Here is a 15804-nt window from a genome sequence, read left to right on the forward strand (position 1 = left end):
GACCCCTCCCTCCCCCGCCTCCAAACACCCTTGGTCCTAAGAGGAAGGTGGTCAGGTAGCCCAGAGGACCCCCGGTTGCTCACTGCGGTGCCACCCCTCTCCTCCCCATCTGCTGTCCGACTCAAGTCGGCTCTTAGCTGCTTGGGATCCTTGACGTCCCTCCCGATAGCAGAAGGCCCCTGTCAAGATGGGGACAGAATGGAAGCTGCTGCAATGCTGGGCCCCTGAGCTGGCTCAGAAGTCCACAACTGTTTCTCTCTCTCTCTCACCCCTTTCTATACTGTGTGGGCAGATAAAAAGAGAAAAAAAAACCAGGCCCAGCTTCTTATGTATTTTGCAATAAATTTAAATAAAACAAAACAACCAACACAACTCCAGTAACTTTGTACATGGGAGGGCCCAAATGCCCCCTGGGGTAAATCGCTCCTCCCCTGCCCAGCCCAGGGCCTCGGCCGGCACGAGAATGGCCTCAGATGCGAGACACAGTAGGATGGTTCTTGCACTCAAAACATTCTTCTCCTTCTGGGGGCCGGAGGGCAAGTCGAATTCGATTAAGTACAACAAGAACGACATGCCATTCAAAATAAGAGCTATTTATTACAAAAGTAAATGGCCTCTGATTATCCGTGGAAACTTTTTTTTTCTTAATATAAAGAAGCTGGCTGGAGGTTGGGCTGACCAACAGATGTGTTCTTTCTCCGCCAGCAAGTTTGTGGGACGTGCCCATTTCTGCCAATTCGGGGTGGGGGCGGGGGCTGGAGGCCGCAGGCAAAGCGCCACCCTCACAGCCCCTCTTCCCAGCATCTTCCAACAGGAGGACCTCAGCACTCAGAGCTGCATCAAACCACGTGGCCTTGTCCCCAGAGAAGCAGCTGCCAGTCCGGGCAAGGAGAAAGAGGGAGCGAGCAGACAGCTGTCCTTCTCCCATCCTCGGAAAGCAGTGCAAGAGACGGAGGAACCCTTGTCCCCAGTGTGGCCACATTCGCAGGAGAGATGGGCAGGCAGCTGCCCGAGATCCCCCCGTCCTCACCCACGCTCGGAGTGGCTGCCCCTCTGGCTCCTTCAGAGCCACGCCCCCCTTCCCAAGAGTTCCTATTAGGAAATACAAGGCACAAGGGAACACCAGCCACCTCCTGGTTGTCACTGCACGCCACTGTTCTTTGCTCAGGGCCAAGCACGGATTCCTGTGACCTACCTCCAGGAGGGCACCAGGTGGCTGCCCCGACCCAGCTCAGAAGAAACCAACTCCACCTCCTGGAAGGAGGGGAGGGCAGTGCCGGGGTGGAAGGGGTGAGCAGAGGTTTCTCCATCCCTGCTCTCCTTGGCTTCCAGAAACGCAATTAAGCAAGCAGTCCAGACTCAGCACACAGGAGGCAGCGCTTCCTGCTGGGGAAGTCAAAAGGGCGGCAGCCTTGGGAGAGGGAGGTCACCAGGCCCCAGATCTAATTAACAAACGTGCCTTGCTTTTGATATTGCTGTATTTCCTCTATTAACATTAATGATGGTCGTCTGAACGTCCATGCATGACTAGAAGCTTCCCTCCCCATCACCCAGTAGGGAGCACAGCCTGTCCCCAGGACCAGTTTCCAGTCTCCATGGCAACCGCCTCTGACGATGCTCTAAAGAGCCGTGACCCTGTCAGAGTTGGTAGGGGCTACAGAGGAGGGAAGATGGAGTGTGGCAGGGACTCAGCATTAACCTCAAAGCATCCTGGCCCTCTGAGACCAAATAAATACACCATCATGCACTGGGAGGGGGGCGCAGGTGGAAGGGCTGGCCTGGGGTTGGTTCTGTTGCAACCCAAGGTTTTCTCAATCCCTTTCGTTTGGGGAGGGAGTGAAAGGAAGCTCTGAGCTTCTTGCCTGGGCTTCAGAGTGACAGAGAGGAGACGCATTAGTGTGCTCCTAGGTGCTTGGGGTCTCCGGGGAGAAACAGATTGGTGAGACTGTGACACACAGGAAGGGGGCTGAAGGGGAGTAAAAGGGGTGTTGGCAGGGGAGGACCTGAGAAGTAAAAATAGGGAACACTGAGTGAGTGACACGGGTGCCACACAGGCCTCTGCTCTACCACACGTCTGCCTCGGCTGCCCAGCAAGGGGCCCAAGGGCGCCCCAGCCACCAGGAGAACGCATCTGTCCTGTCGTCACAGCCACGCTGGACGCAGAGGGAAAGCACGGGCAGCGAGAAACCACCTCTGGCCCCCAGCACGCCATTCCTCCTGCCAATCTCATCGTGTGACAGTCTCACAGGGCGAGGGGCCGAGAGCCAAGAGGGCCCACCAAGGGCTGGAGGGTCCTCGGCTGCCTCGTGCGGGAGCCCAGTCCCCTGTGCACACTGCAGCCGGAAATCCAGCCACTTGCTGCCACGCAGACTTCCCGGTGGCAGCCACACAGGGAAGCCACAGGGGGGCCACCCTCCAGCTGGGGCGCTCAGCCGTGCTTGCTCGTTTGTGTGGAGGAGGGCAGCACGGCTCTGCCCGCCCCAGCTGCCCTGCCCGTGCCCACGTCTCAAGGTGGGGTCGGTGCCCTCAGCCCTCTTGGAGGTCAGAGGATTGCCGCTGGGCCTTCCTTGCAAACCAAATCCAGTGTGAAAAAGACTCTAGAAAATACAACTGTCACCCTGGACTATTCCGTAGAGTGTGTGACACTCAGCTGTCCGCAGTCACAGTCTACGCTCCACAGGTGTGTGGACGACTGTGCCCTCACACTCCCGCCCGCTCTCTCGCACACTCATCCTTCCTTGGGCGGCACGCGCTGGGGAACGGGCCTGCGCGGAGGGGTCCTGTCCTCGGGGCTGAGCCAGCCCCAGCGGTGCAGCCTGCGGGCAGAGCCACGGCTCCCTCTGGTGCCGGGGTGAAGTCCGGGTCTGCTCCTGGAACGTGGTCCCGGCAGGATTCCTCGGCAGCTCCCGCCGCGGCTGGAGGATCCGGGGCCTGGCCCCACAGCTGGCTGTCCCGAAGGAAGTTCCTGGACTGAGGCAGGAGTCCTCGCAGTGGCTTCAAAAGTCCCATGATTCCAGCCACCTCAGTCCTGCCATCGGACTTCGGGGGTCCTGGGCGAGGGGACCCACCATCCCGTAAGCGAGAGGGTGGAAGAGGTAGAAGCTGTGAGGGAGAGTCCAGAGGGAGGCAGTTGGCATCCCGGGGTGTCCACGGGGACCAGCAGCCCCCCAGGCCTTTGAGAAGCTCCTCCCATGGGAGCCCATGGGAGCCGCTCCGCCTACGAGACCTATTCCCTTCCGTCACCCTGCCTGCCGGAGTCTGTCACCCTGCCTGCCGGAGTCTGCCACCCTGCCTGCCGGAGTCTGCCACCGGCACACTGCAGCCTGAAAGCTTAGCAGACGCTGACTCGATGACAATATGGGAGAGGGCTCTTCCCCAGAGGCCCAGGGGAGAGACCAGAGTGTTTGTTAAAACGGGGAAGTGCTCTCAGGCCACAGGTCACCATGCCCTGCCCAGGCGTTCCTGTGGCCCCCGGCCCGACAGGGCAGGGACTCCCCATGGGCGGTCTGGTCTGCGAGGCCCGCAAGGAGGGGAGAGGTGGGTGGCTTTCCAAACATCACCCTCCTCCGGGTTATTCGGAGCCACGCCACGTGCCCCTCACCCCAGGGCCCACCCTCTCCCTGACCCCACCGCACACTGTCCCAGGAGGGAGCCACTGTGACTACAGAGGGGCACCCTCCAGGTGGGCTGGCCGAACAAAAGCTGGGAACCACCGGCATAAGGAAAGAGTGCGAAGAGTTAGTCCCACGACTCTCCTATCCAGCTGCGTTAGGGTCCCCTGGGAGCTCTGAAAACTGGCTGATGGGGCCCAAACGGGGCTCCCATGAGTCGAAATTCTGGAGGTGGAGGCCAGGCACCAGTATACCTTGAGAGCGCCCCAGGGGACGTTGCAACACACCCAGGGCTGAGGCATCAGGGTGCCGGCGGGCAGCAGCGATGCAAAGTGCAGGGGACGCTCACCTGTAGGCCGTTCCCAGGAGCAGGCTCAGGACCCCCAGCCCGTGGATGCTGCCGGCCAGAGGAGCGGGGGCCAGGCTCCAGGCACAGAGCCGCAGGAGAGTGTCCCACAGGACGGCTGGCAGGCAGGAGAGAAACCAGCCCCACCCGTCAGAGAGATGCCCTCCCAGCACTGCTGCTCCAGGGGGCCTCCACCCCGCCTGCCCACCCCCCACCTTACAGCCCAGCCCAGGGGGGCGGTGCTGACCTGTCAGCATGCTGGAGAAGAGCATGGCGGGGAAGTAGTGGTGGAAGTAGAGGACCCGGCCCATCAGGAAGAACGGGAAATAGTGGAGCACCCAGCCAAGAAGCAGCTGACCGCCTCCTCGCAGCAGCACCTGGGTCAGCCCTGGGTCCGAGGGGCAGAGCCCCAGTCAGCAGGCAGGTGGGCGGGGCGGGGGGCAGAGACCTGGGCTCAGGCCGGCCCTGCTCCTTCCTTGTGTGACATAAAGAGGCCGTACCGCCTAACGGGGCCTTCCTTCCCTCCCCTGGACCAAGCCCAACAACCCTCCGGCAGCCAGCAGACGAGAGGAGCAGCTGGCACTCGGCAGCCCTGCTCACTACCCAGCCAACCCAGCGAGGCCTCAGCACCCACAGCAGGAGGCGGTGTGGCCTCCAGCGTGACCAAAATCCTGCACGCCCTACAGGCAGCTTCCCCCGACCTCCACCCCCCACATCTCTGCGGCCAGGCAGATCTTGGCAGCGGCGGACAGGGCTGAGGCGGGGGCAGAGAGGAGGATGGAGGAGGGACAGGAGGGAGTCTGGGATTCGGCTGCTCAGACAGGGAGCTGTAGAGGCCAGGACAGCCTGTGCAGGTGTCTCCGGTGCAGTGGTCTGTGGCCTGGTCCCTGAAGTTACCAGGAACAGCACTCGGACGGGGACCCACGGACTGTGCCATGCAGGCTCCTCTCTGTGCCACCCGAGGACAGGGCAGGGAACAAGGAAGGGGCAGAAGAGAAAAGGCGGGCGGCTCTGTGCGGCTCTGTGCAGAGCAGAGATTAAAAGTGCAGACTCCAAGCCCTGGCTGGCGTAGCTCAGTGGATTGAGCGCGGGCTGGGAACCAAAGTGTCCCAGGTTCGATTCCCAGCCAGGGTACATTCCTGGGTTGCAGGCCATGACCCCCAGCAACTGCACATTGATGTTTCTCTCTCTCTCTCTCTCTCTCTCCCTCCCCTCCCTAAAAATAAATAAATAAAATATTTTTTAAAAAAAGAAGGTGCTCTGTCAACTACAGAAACCTACATAAATTAATTATAAAAAAAAGTGCAGACTCCGCACGCAGGCTGCGTGGGCGTGACCCTCAGCCCTAGCACTTACACGCATGTGTCTTGCGACCAGTTCCTTAACCTCTTGTGCCTTGGCTCCCTAATCCACTGAGTGGGGGCAATAACCCCCACCCTCCAGGGCTGCTGGGAGGGGGCAGGGTTTAACACAGCACTGGGCACTTGGCGACTGAGCTTTAAAAAGCAAAGGAGAAGGGAAAGAGCAGCCCGTCCACTGGCGGGCCTTCCCCTGCCTGCAGGCGCCTGCCTGCCAGCGGCCAGGCTGGGGAGGGAGAGGCCCAGGGACCTGACCTTCGACCTCCGCAGGCAGACGGGCCCCTCTCTGCACAGCCACAGCGACGATGCTCCCTGAGAGGAGGTAGAGGGCGAGGCTCGCCAGGTTCAGCCACCACACCACCTGCGGGGAGGCGAGGGCGGGCCGGTGAGAGGGCAGCCGCAGCTCTCCGAGGGCCAGCATGAGGGCTGGAACCAGGCCCGTGCGGGCACTCACCGGGTTGCCGAGCAGGTACACGCGGAAGTCCGTGTCATTGACCCCTGAGAAGCGCAGGCCCTGAGGAGCAGAGGACAGGCTGCCGGTCTGGGGCCCAGCTCTTCCCAGCCGCCTGAGTTCCAGGGGGAAGGGGCCGGTCACCTTCCACAGACAGGGAGCCTGGGCAGCAGCTCCGCGTGAGCTCTCTGGGAAGGCTGGGTCAGGAACAGGGCAGGGCACAGTGCCCCGTCTCCAGCCACCCCACGCCAGGCAGCCAGGCCTCGCTCCGTCACCCCACCTCCACCAAGTCTCAGCGGAACCTTTCTTGGTTCCAGTTCCTGGGAGGAGCTCTAGCCGGGGCCCTACCTGGTAGTTGACAGGCCAGTGCCAGGGCTTGGATGTGAATTCATTGTCCTTGGGTTTGAGGCCACTGTTCCCCTGCAGGAAGGGGGCAAAGAAGCTGGTCGAGACCGATCGAGGGGCTGACAGAGAAGGGTGGCACAGGCTCTTTGATGAACGGCCAAGCGTCAGGAGAACCCCTCTCTCCCCCTTCTACCTGCGGGAAGGACCACGTGCCCACTCTCTGTCACCGTCCACCCGCCTATGCAATGAACGGCCTCGCTTCTCCCAGCAAGCAGCCCTCTAATTCCCACCTGAGAGTCCAGCCAGACCCTTTCCACCTCGGAGAAAGAGGATGAGGGATCTGTTTCCTGCGGGCACAGAACGTGTGCCCACCTTGCAGGCTGAGGACAGGTGCGAGAGGGTGAGGAGGAGGCACATAAAACCAGGGCTGACTTATCCGTCCCCTCGGAAGGCCAGTTTCAAACACGAACCGGGAACATGGATGCATTCCTGAACTTTAGCCCACACCATGACCGTAGCCCTGCTGGAGTCTGTCTGTGTGCCCCACGAACACCTGTGCTTCACGCATGAAGAAGCTAAGGGGCCTCTGCCCTCCAGAGACGTGTTCTACCTGCGGGAAGGGCTATCACCCCTGTTGAGAGTGCGCGCTTAGCCCATGGGACCCACGCTCAGCTCCTTCAATCCAGCCGCCGAGAACACCCAGCAACCCGTGTCCACAAGGCAAACCCAGACGGAAGAGGGTCAGGACCCTGGACCCTAACCTCAAGGACTGGCACCTGCCCCGTCATCAGGACACACCGAGAGGCACTTCCCCGAAGAGGAGTGAGGTGTTGCAAGTCAGGGCAGGGTGTCTCCGCCTCAGCCGTGCTGCCGTTCATGGCTGGGGGAGCCGTTGGTGCGGGGCTGCCCTGCGCAGGGCAGGACGTTTAGCATCCCCGGCCTCAGCCCACTGGATGCCAGAAACAGCCCTGCCCTTCAGCCATGCCAACCAAAAACATCTCTGGGCATTGCCAAATATCCCCTGGGAGGCAAAATCACCCTCTGTGGAGAACCACTAGTCTGGGCCAGGAAAGCTCCAAGCCCTGGCTGTTGTGGCTCAGTGGGTTGGGCACCAGCGTGTGAACTGAAAGGTCCCCAGTTCAATTCCCAGTCAGGGCACATGCCTGGGTCAAAGGCCAGGTCCCTGGATGGGGCCATGTCAGAGGCAACCAGTTGATTTTTTTCACATCAATCATCCCTCTCTTTCTCTCTCCCTTCTCCTGTTTCTAAAAAATAAGTAAAATCTTTTTTTAAAAGAAGAAAGACCCAGAAGGTCTGGTTCAGCGAACCACTACTCGGTGCCTCACTAATCCAACCGCCCGAGAGGTTGGGAATCACTTGCAGGCCCCCACACAATAGCTGTGTTGCTCTTCCAGGGTCAAAGTGCCATAGGGGGCGGGGGAGGGGGGGTGTCAGACCCAAAGGGGCCGGCTGCACAGCCCCTGAACCAGTGCGGCCATCGGAAAGTCCCCCAAGTGAAGAATGAGTCACTCTGGTCCCCGGAGCACCAGCTGAGGGGAATCGATGCCTTCAAATCAGTACCGCCCAGTCCCCAACTCAGGGACCCCAGCCAGAGCTGTAATAAGCCAAGGGCACCCTACTCACCACAATGCACTCTGAGAAAGCCAGCTCCCTTACTAAGCCAAGACTTGGAAGGAAGGAAAAACCCGTAACCGTTATCGGCACGTGCATCTGTATACCGTTCTCTATGCTGAACGCCTGCAGTGGGCCTGTCCTGTCAACCCCGCCAGGCCTGCTCCGCCCAGGCCTTCTCCGCCCTCCACTCAGCGGGTGGAAAATCGCTCTGCCCTGCAGCTGCTGCCATCTGGACTGTTTTCATCTCTCTCCCCATCCCAACTCCACATCGTTAAGTAAGAAAGGTCCCCTATGTCCCTTTTCTTCTTGGACTCTACTTCTCCGATAGTGGAAGAACGAATGAGACTATTTAGACTCAGTCTTAAAATCCTACCCAGGCCCGGAAGGATACTTTGACTGACAGGCACACATTCAGAGGAGCTGTGTCATCAGGCCACAGTGACAGCTACAAGCAGGAAGTCAGAGAAGATGTGACCCAGAGATGGCTTGCTGTCAACGCATCACCTCCCAATGTGCAGAAATGACAAAAGTTGCATTTTTAAATCTAATCTGGTGACTGAAGTCAACTGGAGTCACTGACACTGCTCACGTAATCGCTTCCAGAAAAGCCCACTCCGCCACGGCTCGCCAGGGGGAAAACAACAGCAGCCACAGGGGGTGGGGTATGGTGGCTCCAAACCGTCCCTGCCGAATGCCAGCTCTCCCTCCCCAGGTAAAGGGGTTCCCCCGGCAGCCCCCGCAGCAGGGCGTGCCCCACGCCCCCAGGAGAGCAGACGCTAGTGGGTAAAACTCCTCAATGTAACGATTTCCTCCCTCAAATGTTCTCAGACCTTTGATGCCACAATGGCTACAGCTACTCAGGGCACAGAGCACAAACAAGGGGTCTCAGAAAACCCAAAGACAATCAGCCAAGCCCCTAAATGGCCCATCTCTGCCTGGGAACATGAGGGGCTCACGGTTAGGGTTTTACGCTGCATGTAAACGATGCACTTATATTAGCTATTCATCCTAATTGCTCAAAACTTCATGGGATGGAAGGAATGACCAGTGTCTCAGAATCTTCACCCAAGGACACTCTGATTCGCAGAGCTCCACCCCTTGCACAGAGCTGAGCACCCCCGAGGGTGGAGGCATGTGTCGGTCACTCGCACTGCCCGCCCCTGAGAGCCTGCCAGCCTGGCTCAAACGCCTGGGCCCATGTCTAACAACATTCAGCCCGAGGACTCCAGGCAAGGCCATCATCTCTCTGGGCCTCAACGCCCTCATCCGTAATAAGGACCATAATAAGTATTAGTCAATATATGCACAGGGCTTAGAGTAGTGCCCGGCACCGAAGGGCTACATAAGTTTACACTGCTGTCATCCCTGTTGCCATCACCATCGTCTCCATCACCACCAGGGTCCCGTGATAACCGTAAATGCCTCTGAAGGCCACCTACACCAGCACTCTCAGAGGAGCCACCAAGCGGGGGCGGGGGGAGGGGGGCACAGTACCCGAATCATCACCATGTGGGACTCCAGCAAGACCTCAGGAAAACTGGGCTGCAGCACGTCCAGGCTGATGTTGGGCACTGGAAGGACAGAGCAGGAAAGCTGCGTCACACGGTCTCTCTCACAGCTGCGCGTGGCACCCACACGGCTGCCGAGTCTGAGCGCAGCTTTCCCAACAGGCTGGCTGCCGCGTAGGAGGAAGTGCCAAGGACAGGGGGGAAAGCCTGGCCCCATCCTTGATTGTTCATTCGGCTCAAACCAAGCACCATCAGGCATCCTGGGAAATACAAAGGCAAGTGGCGACAGGCCTGTCCCCGGGAGCTCCGAGGCTCTTGGCACAGCGGCCCCTCACCTCAGCGCTGCGGCAAATGCAGCCCCCCTGGCCCCCCCCACCCCCATCCCCCGCTCGGCAGGAGGTTGTGAGGACAGGGGCCAAATCCACCTCATTCCCCGGTGTTTCCCCCGGCTCTACATGGTCCAGTCATACTCAACAGAGTTGTTTAGTTAATTAATTAGCCGGTTGGCTAAATTAGGTGGTAAAAGGAATGGAACAGGAAGCGTGGAGAGAAGACACTGAGCAGAAGCAAGGAGTGGGCAGTCTAACAGCACAGAGGACGAACCCAACACGCGGAGCGGGAGAGGGTGCCACGGTGGAAACACCAAACTGCAGCCCAGGAGCGCAGCTGTGGGCTCGGACCCGGAGCTGAGGCTGTCGCCTTCTGCAAACGTCTTGGCTGGGTGCAGGGAGGGCAGGCGCTCTCCACAGGGGATGGAGGGAAAGCCCCAGCCTACGCCGACCCCTGGGGGTGGGGAGGTACCCACGGTGCAGCATTCGGAAGGGCCCAGGAGGAGACAAGAAACAGGGACGGGCAACATGGGCACCATGGGGAAGAAGAGAACAATCCAGCAAAAGGCAAGGAAAGCCAGAAGAGGCAGCGAGCTCTGGCCCCTAGTGAGGTCTCTGGTCATTTCAAGGAGTGGAAGTTTAAGTGACCAGGAAGGAAAAGGAGCCACCACCTCTCTAGACAGCTCTTATAAAGAGGTGAGATTTAAAAAGAAAGTGAAACAATGAGGCAAAGTGGCGGCAGCGTCTATAACGGCTTCTCGTTCTGAGGTCGGAGCCGGCCCAGGAAGCGCCCTCACTCACGTCTGGGATTGATGTGGTCCTCCACGTTCCAGACGGAGCTGAGGGTCTCCTTCAGGTACGGGTTGCAGGTGACTTCCACCTGCTCCCAGCCCCTGTGAAGACAGGCAGTCACAGAAGACCCGCCACTCGCCAGAGCGAAGCGCCGCCGCCTGCCCTTCCTCCCTGGCACCCCTCCCTCTTCGACGCAGTGGCCATGCCTTCTGCACCCCTGCACGAGCCGTGTTCTGGCATGCAGAACGCCCGTTTTAGAAAGATCCAGGCAGTTGCCACTAACCACACGTACAAACGTTCGAATGTCCAAACACATAAAACACCAGAGGAACTCCAGGACCCTGTGCTCTGTAACACACCTGATGCCTGTTCTCCCCCCACCTCCCACTAATAACAAGCAGACAGGAGGTGAACGTTGACAATGGGGGAGCGGGAGCTTCTGGAACACTTGTAGTGTGAAAGGAAGAGCGTGAGCCTCGACTGGAACGCCGAAGCCCCAGAGACTCACCACTTGGGCAGAACCTTTCCCGAGGAGCCCAGGACACAACCTGTGACCACGTGAATGAGGCGAATGCGACTTCTCAGCACTTTGACCCGGTTTCCGTGTTTTCTGTTTATAACCTCGATCCGCCAGAAATCATTTGAGTCCCCCGTCCCGTTCTGCCGGATAAATCAAGAAGAAAGTACAAAGAAAGTGAGATGACTTTAGAGAGGACATTTCAGATGCCACCACATCACAAAGGTTGAAGACTGAATTGCCCGCAATGACTGAGGCAGGAAAGGGAACGACGCGAGGGCCACGGAAATACCCCAAGTGATGGACACTGCTCCGCTCACTGCCACTGCCAAGAGCGTGGTCCAGCTCCTGGACCAGAAGTCCAACTGCTCACTGCACAGGGCACGCGTCTGAGTCTAAATAGACGTTTCTGCCCTTACTCAAGGCACCAAACTCAAGGCACCCTCTGAGCCAACAGGAGTGCATTTGGGCCGACTGCCTCCATCGCCCTGGCCGTCTGGGCTCGCACGCATCTAAGCCAGAAGGGTCTGGCCTGGGCGCTGCACTTTGGGAGTTAAGACAATTGTATCTAATTCCCCTCAGCAGAGGCCCACAAGGTGAAGTTCAGAGTCTTGGCTCTAGCACCCACCGGGATGAGCAAACGGAGAGGATTCAAGTCCACCTTATGAAACCCAGATCGTTTCCTGACGCACCAAAGCCCCGGAGGGGAACGTCACTGAGAGTCGTAAGTCCAGTTACCCACTGGCTGCTTTTGTTTTCAAATCACTCCCCGAGCCCTAAGTGCTCACTGAGCTTCCTCTATTCGCGGCATCACCCCAAGGTGGTGAAAATCCAAAAGCAATGCGGTTAACATCCCTCTGCAGAACAGGGAAGGAATCCTTAAACATAAGGCAAGTAGGACTTTGGGATCTGGCAAAGGATAAACTTACACAGTCGCTGGGGGGTCACATTGTGGGTCTGTGGCTTCGATGTCCAATGTGATTTACCAAGGACCCAAATAGTACTCATATTCGACACTTATTAAGGGTCAGAACATAAAGCTGGCATGGTGACTATAGGAGGAGAGATGGAAACGAGCGGACTTCACGGGCTGCTTTCCCCACAGCAAGCCTGGCCAAAGGCCCCTGGTGTGCAGAGAGGTCTGTGCAGCCTGAACCCGCCGTCCTTAGGGACCTGCTGGGGTCCTGGGAGGCTGCGTCCACCCTGTGGCCCAGAGCCAGGCCCAGCATTTTTCACATCCTGCTCACACTGCCCTCGCTCACTTACTATGCCATAGCCAGTGACTTGATAGTGCTTCTGGGTCAGGGGGGCCTCATGATAGTGACTGTGCAAGTTCCGAGAAGTCCTGGAAGTTGGAACAGAGAAGTGCCGTTACCTTGAAGAACAGAGATGTGCAACGTTTCTTCTTCAACCAAGGATACTTAAGACTCACCTGTTAGTATGACTAAAAAAAAAAAAAAGAATCTGAATATTAAATTCAACATGACAGGAACTTCTTTTGCCTATTTACTGCTCTCACAAGAAACATCAGAGAACTGGAGACAGGCCAGACCGGGAAGGACAAATGGTAGGTGTACCGGACTGCATGCCCACCAAGGGGCTGACCTCAGGGGACGGGGAACCTGGGGGTGGTGGCGACAACCCCTTGGCCACCCCTCGGTGGCTCTGAAGCACTGAGCTCGCAGGTGTGGGGAGAGGAAAATGAAACCTGTAACCTACACATGCCCAAGACAGCAGACCTGCTCCCTCCGTCTGCTCCCCCCGCTCCCTCCACCAGCGTTATGCAGGAGGGGTCTGTGGGGACGTGGGGGCTGATTTAGCTTTTGTTTACTTTGTGCTTCCTTTCATCCATAATAAGAAACGGTGTTCATTATAAAAGTTTTGGAAATTTTCAAAAATAAAATTTAATAACATGTTTAATTTATTAATAAAATGAAAATATTTAATAATGCAATTAAAATTGTAAATATCCATAATCATAATGACCAGGAAAAAATACCCTCATAGCTTTTCTATATATAATCCCTGATTTTTAAAAATATCTGTATATGATAATTCTAGTACACACAAAAAATGTTTCTTTAATCCTCACTCAAGGATATGTTCATTGATTTTTGAAAGAGAGGAAGAGAGGGAGAGAAAGAAACATTGATCATTTGCCTCCCATATGGCCCTGACTGGGGATCAAACCCACAACCTAGGTTGTGCCCCGATCAGGGATCGAACCCGCAACCCTTTTTGGAGTATGGGATGATGCTCTAACCAACTGAGCCACCCGGCCAGGGATAGTACATGAAGCTTTTGAGGGCTGCTTCTGCTGTCTATCATTCTTATTCATTCTTGCATGTGTTGTCCTATTTCCTTGTGTTTAATTATTTTTTACTGTGTACTTTTCACTGTCACTGAAAAGCCACTGATGCGAATAGATGACAATGTCTTTCCCAAAAGAAGATATACCTTTGCTTTTAGCCAGACAGTTAGGAGACATTACCAATCCACTATCTTGTTTCTTTAAACTCCTGGCTTGAAGATGTTGAGACCATCCAGGTGAAATGAATTCGGGCTGCAAATCCACGTGAGGATCAACTGACCAGCAGTTACATCATCTCGGGAACCAGCAGTAGTGCCTCCTGACCCCCCCGCCCCCAAGCCCTCCAAGCACTGCTCAGCACCCAAGTAACCTTTCCATACGCGGACAGGGCAGATTTACCCCCACTGCAATCTTTTTGGGGCTCCCAATTTGGGGGCTCAGGTAGTGAATTTACCACTTTAGGTGAACCCAGGGCTTTCACTTTAAAACTCCATCTCGCAAGAGGCAGTCGAAATCAAGGACAGAAGCTCCAGACTGGGGGACCACGGCACGGTGTCCCCTTACTTCTCTGGGTCCCCTTTCACCTAGATTCCGGCCTGGTGACTCCTATCTCATCAGCTCTTTGGTGCTTTTTAGAAGATGCTTTTACTTTATTCTAGTTTTATATTTATATCCCAGTTTTTGTATTAGTCATTTTCAATGAGAACACTGGTTAAATAAACTAGCTTGCCATATTCTTGGAAAAAGACTCTTACATCTTTCTAAAGGTGGCCACTGAAGAAGCCGTTCTGGGCAACTGAATTTTTTTCTTTTGTTCTCTAGGAAAGATACCTTCAATGTCAAAGCTCCCCAAAGCCAAAGTAGGCAGGCAAAGGCCGGTCAGCTTATCTCGTCAACCTTCGCAAAAACGGCGCTGTGGTCCCAGCACGTAGCCTGGTTCCACAGATACACCCTCAGCTACATCTGACTTCTGCTTCTTTCCAGCCTAAAAAATCTCCCTACCTCCAGGGCCCATCCCATTTACCCCAAACAGCAAACTGCTTACTCTTTATGCTCCAGTCGAATGACGTCTCCATGTTGTACAAACTCCACTGGGAACGAAGGGTCTAGGTGATCTGCCAAGAAGAAACAAGCGCTGATACCAAAACCATCTGCTCGTTAGGCCGCTGTGGACTGAGTCACAGTATGTGGCAGGTGCCAGAGGTACTATCAGAGCTGTGAGACCAGAGAGAAAGGCCCCCGACTCTTTTGGAGGCCTAGAGAGGGTGTCTCAAGATAATGCTTGAAAAGACTCTTAAAGGAGAGGGAGAGTTTTGCCAGGTGCACAAGTCGGGGGAAGGCACAGAGGTATGAAAGAACAAAAGTATTCGATGGTTTCATACGGTGCAGGTGGGTGGGCATGAGGAAGAGTGGGAGCAGGTGAGCTCGTGAACAACTGGGGCCAGACTGCGCATGCCGGGCTCGCAGCTGCGGCCTCCGTCGGCTGACGGGCACCGAAACCCCCGCTGGGAGGGCTTTCAGCTGGGCGGCCCAGCAGTGCTAAGATTTTCCTTTTAGTAATAAAGGCTAGAAAAAGAGGGAGGCCAGCCGACACTTGAACAACGCAGGTCTAAACGACACAGGTCCACTCACACACGGGTTTTTCAGTAAACACTGCAACTGTATCGTCTCCTCTTTATGACTTTACTTCATAACATTTCTTTTCTTGGGCTTACTTTACTCTAGGAATATAGCACTCGATACACATAACATAGAACATATGTGTTAACCGACGGCCGATGCTGTCTGTCAGCAAGGCTTCGGGTCAACAGTAGGCTACTGGTAGTTAAGTTTTGGGGAAGTCAGAAGCTATACGTGGACTTCCTACTGTGCAGGAGGCCAGCGCCCCGACCCCCACGTTGTTCAGGAGTCGACTGTACTCTGTAGCATCCGGAAGTCACAGCTGATCAGGATCTAGAAAGGCAATGACGATGGAAAAGGAATCGGCAGTAACCACAGTGACACAGAAGAATCCTTGCAAATTCCTGTCCCCGACAGCGAGACACCTACACTCACGGTCAGGAAGACAAATTGACCAGCACAGATCACTGGCTCTCAAGAGAGTTAGAAAACTCAACCAGAGGGATGTCCACTCCTTTTAAGGTCTCTTTAAAAGATGAATCAGCAAGATGACTAATCAAAAAAGCCAATGGGGAGGAAAGTTTTATTTCACGCAAATTTTGGGGGGAACATTTATAGCAATCACCTCAGTCCACACAGCTCCCACTTCCCAGAGTGCTGGCAGCTGTCCACCTTCACACAAACCCGTAGCGCTTGGGTGAACTGCAACTACTTTACCGAGAAGCCCCGGCGGAACGACAGACCAGGGATCTTCCAAGATCTGGCCTGTGCCCACCTGACTTTCGAAGTAAAGCTGGCCTGCCCTCGTAACACCTCACTGTGACAGACCATGTAAGCGTGGCCTGTTGAAGCAAAACACAGCTGATACCAGTATTAAAGAGGTACAGACCGAGACCCCGCCCAAAAGCGTCCTACTTTGTACTGCTGAGGAGTGGTAGGCAAAGACAGTGATCTCGCGGGCCACATTCCTAATCCGAGCAC

General features: G+C 56.2%; 1 protein-coding gene across 1 annotated transcript in view; it reads right to left on the bottom strand.

Annotated features, from left to right (window-relative positions):
• Positions 1 to 577: 577 nt before the first annotated feature.
• The window catches only part of POMT2 (protein O-mannosyltransferase 2), a 41308-nt gene continuing 26081 nt past the window's right edge, over positions 578 to 15804 (bottom strand). The window contains exons 11-21 of the mRNA XM_028508078.2: positions 14249 to 14318; positions 12159 to 12237; positions 10884 to 11035; positions 10385 to 10476; positions 9241 to 9317; positions 6115 to 6186; positions 5770 to 5829; positions 5571 to 5676; positions 4205 to 4345; positions 3961 to 4075; positions 578 to 3102 (exon numbers count right to left, since the gene is read on the bottom strand). Coding sequence (XP_028363879.1) covers positions 2997 to 3102; positions 3961 to 4075; positions 4205 to 4345; positions 5571 to 5676; positions 5770 to 5829; positions 6115 to 6186; positions 9241 to 9317; positions 10385 to 10476; positions 10884 to 11035; positions 12159 to 12237; positions 14249 to 14318 — 1070 coding nt within the window. The 3' untranslated portion in view covers positions 578 to 2996. The remainder of the gene's footprint in view (positions 3103 to 3960; positions 4076 to 4204; positions 4346 to 5570; positions 5677 to 5769; positions 5830 to 6114; positions 6187 to 9240; positions 9318 to 10384; positions 10477 to 10883; positions 11036 to 12158; positions 12238 to 14248; positions 14319 to 15804) is intronic.

This window comes from Phyllostomus discolor, chromosome 1 (assembly GCF_004126475.2).
Source record: "Phyllostomus discolor isolate MPI-MPIP mPhyDis1 chromosome 1, mPhyDis1.pri.v3, whole genome shotgun sequence".
NCBI classification, from domain to species: Eukaryota; Metazoa; Chordata; class Mammalia; order Chiroptera; family Phyllostomidae; genus Phyllostomus; species Phyllostomus discolor.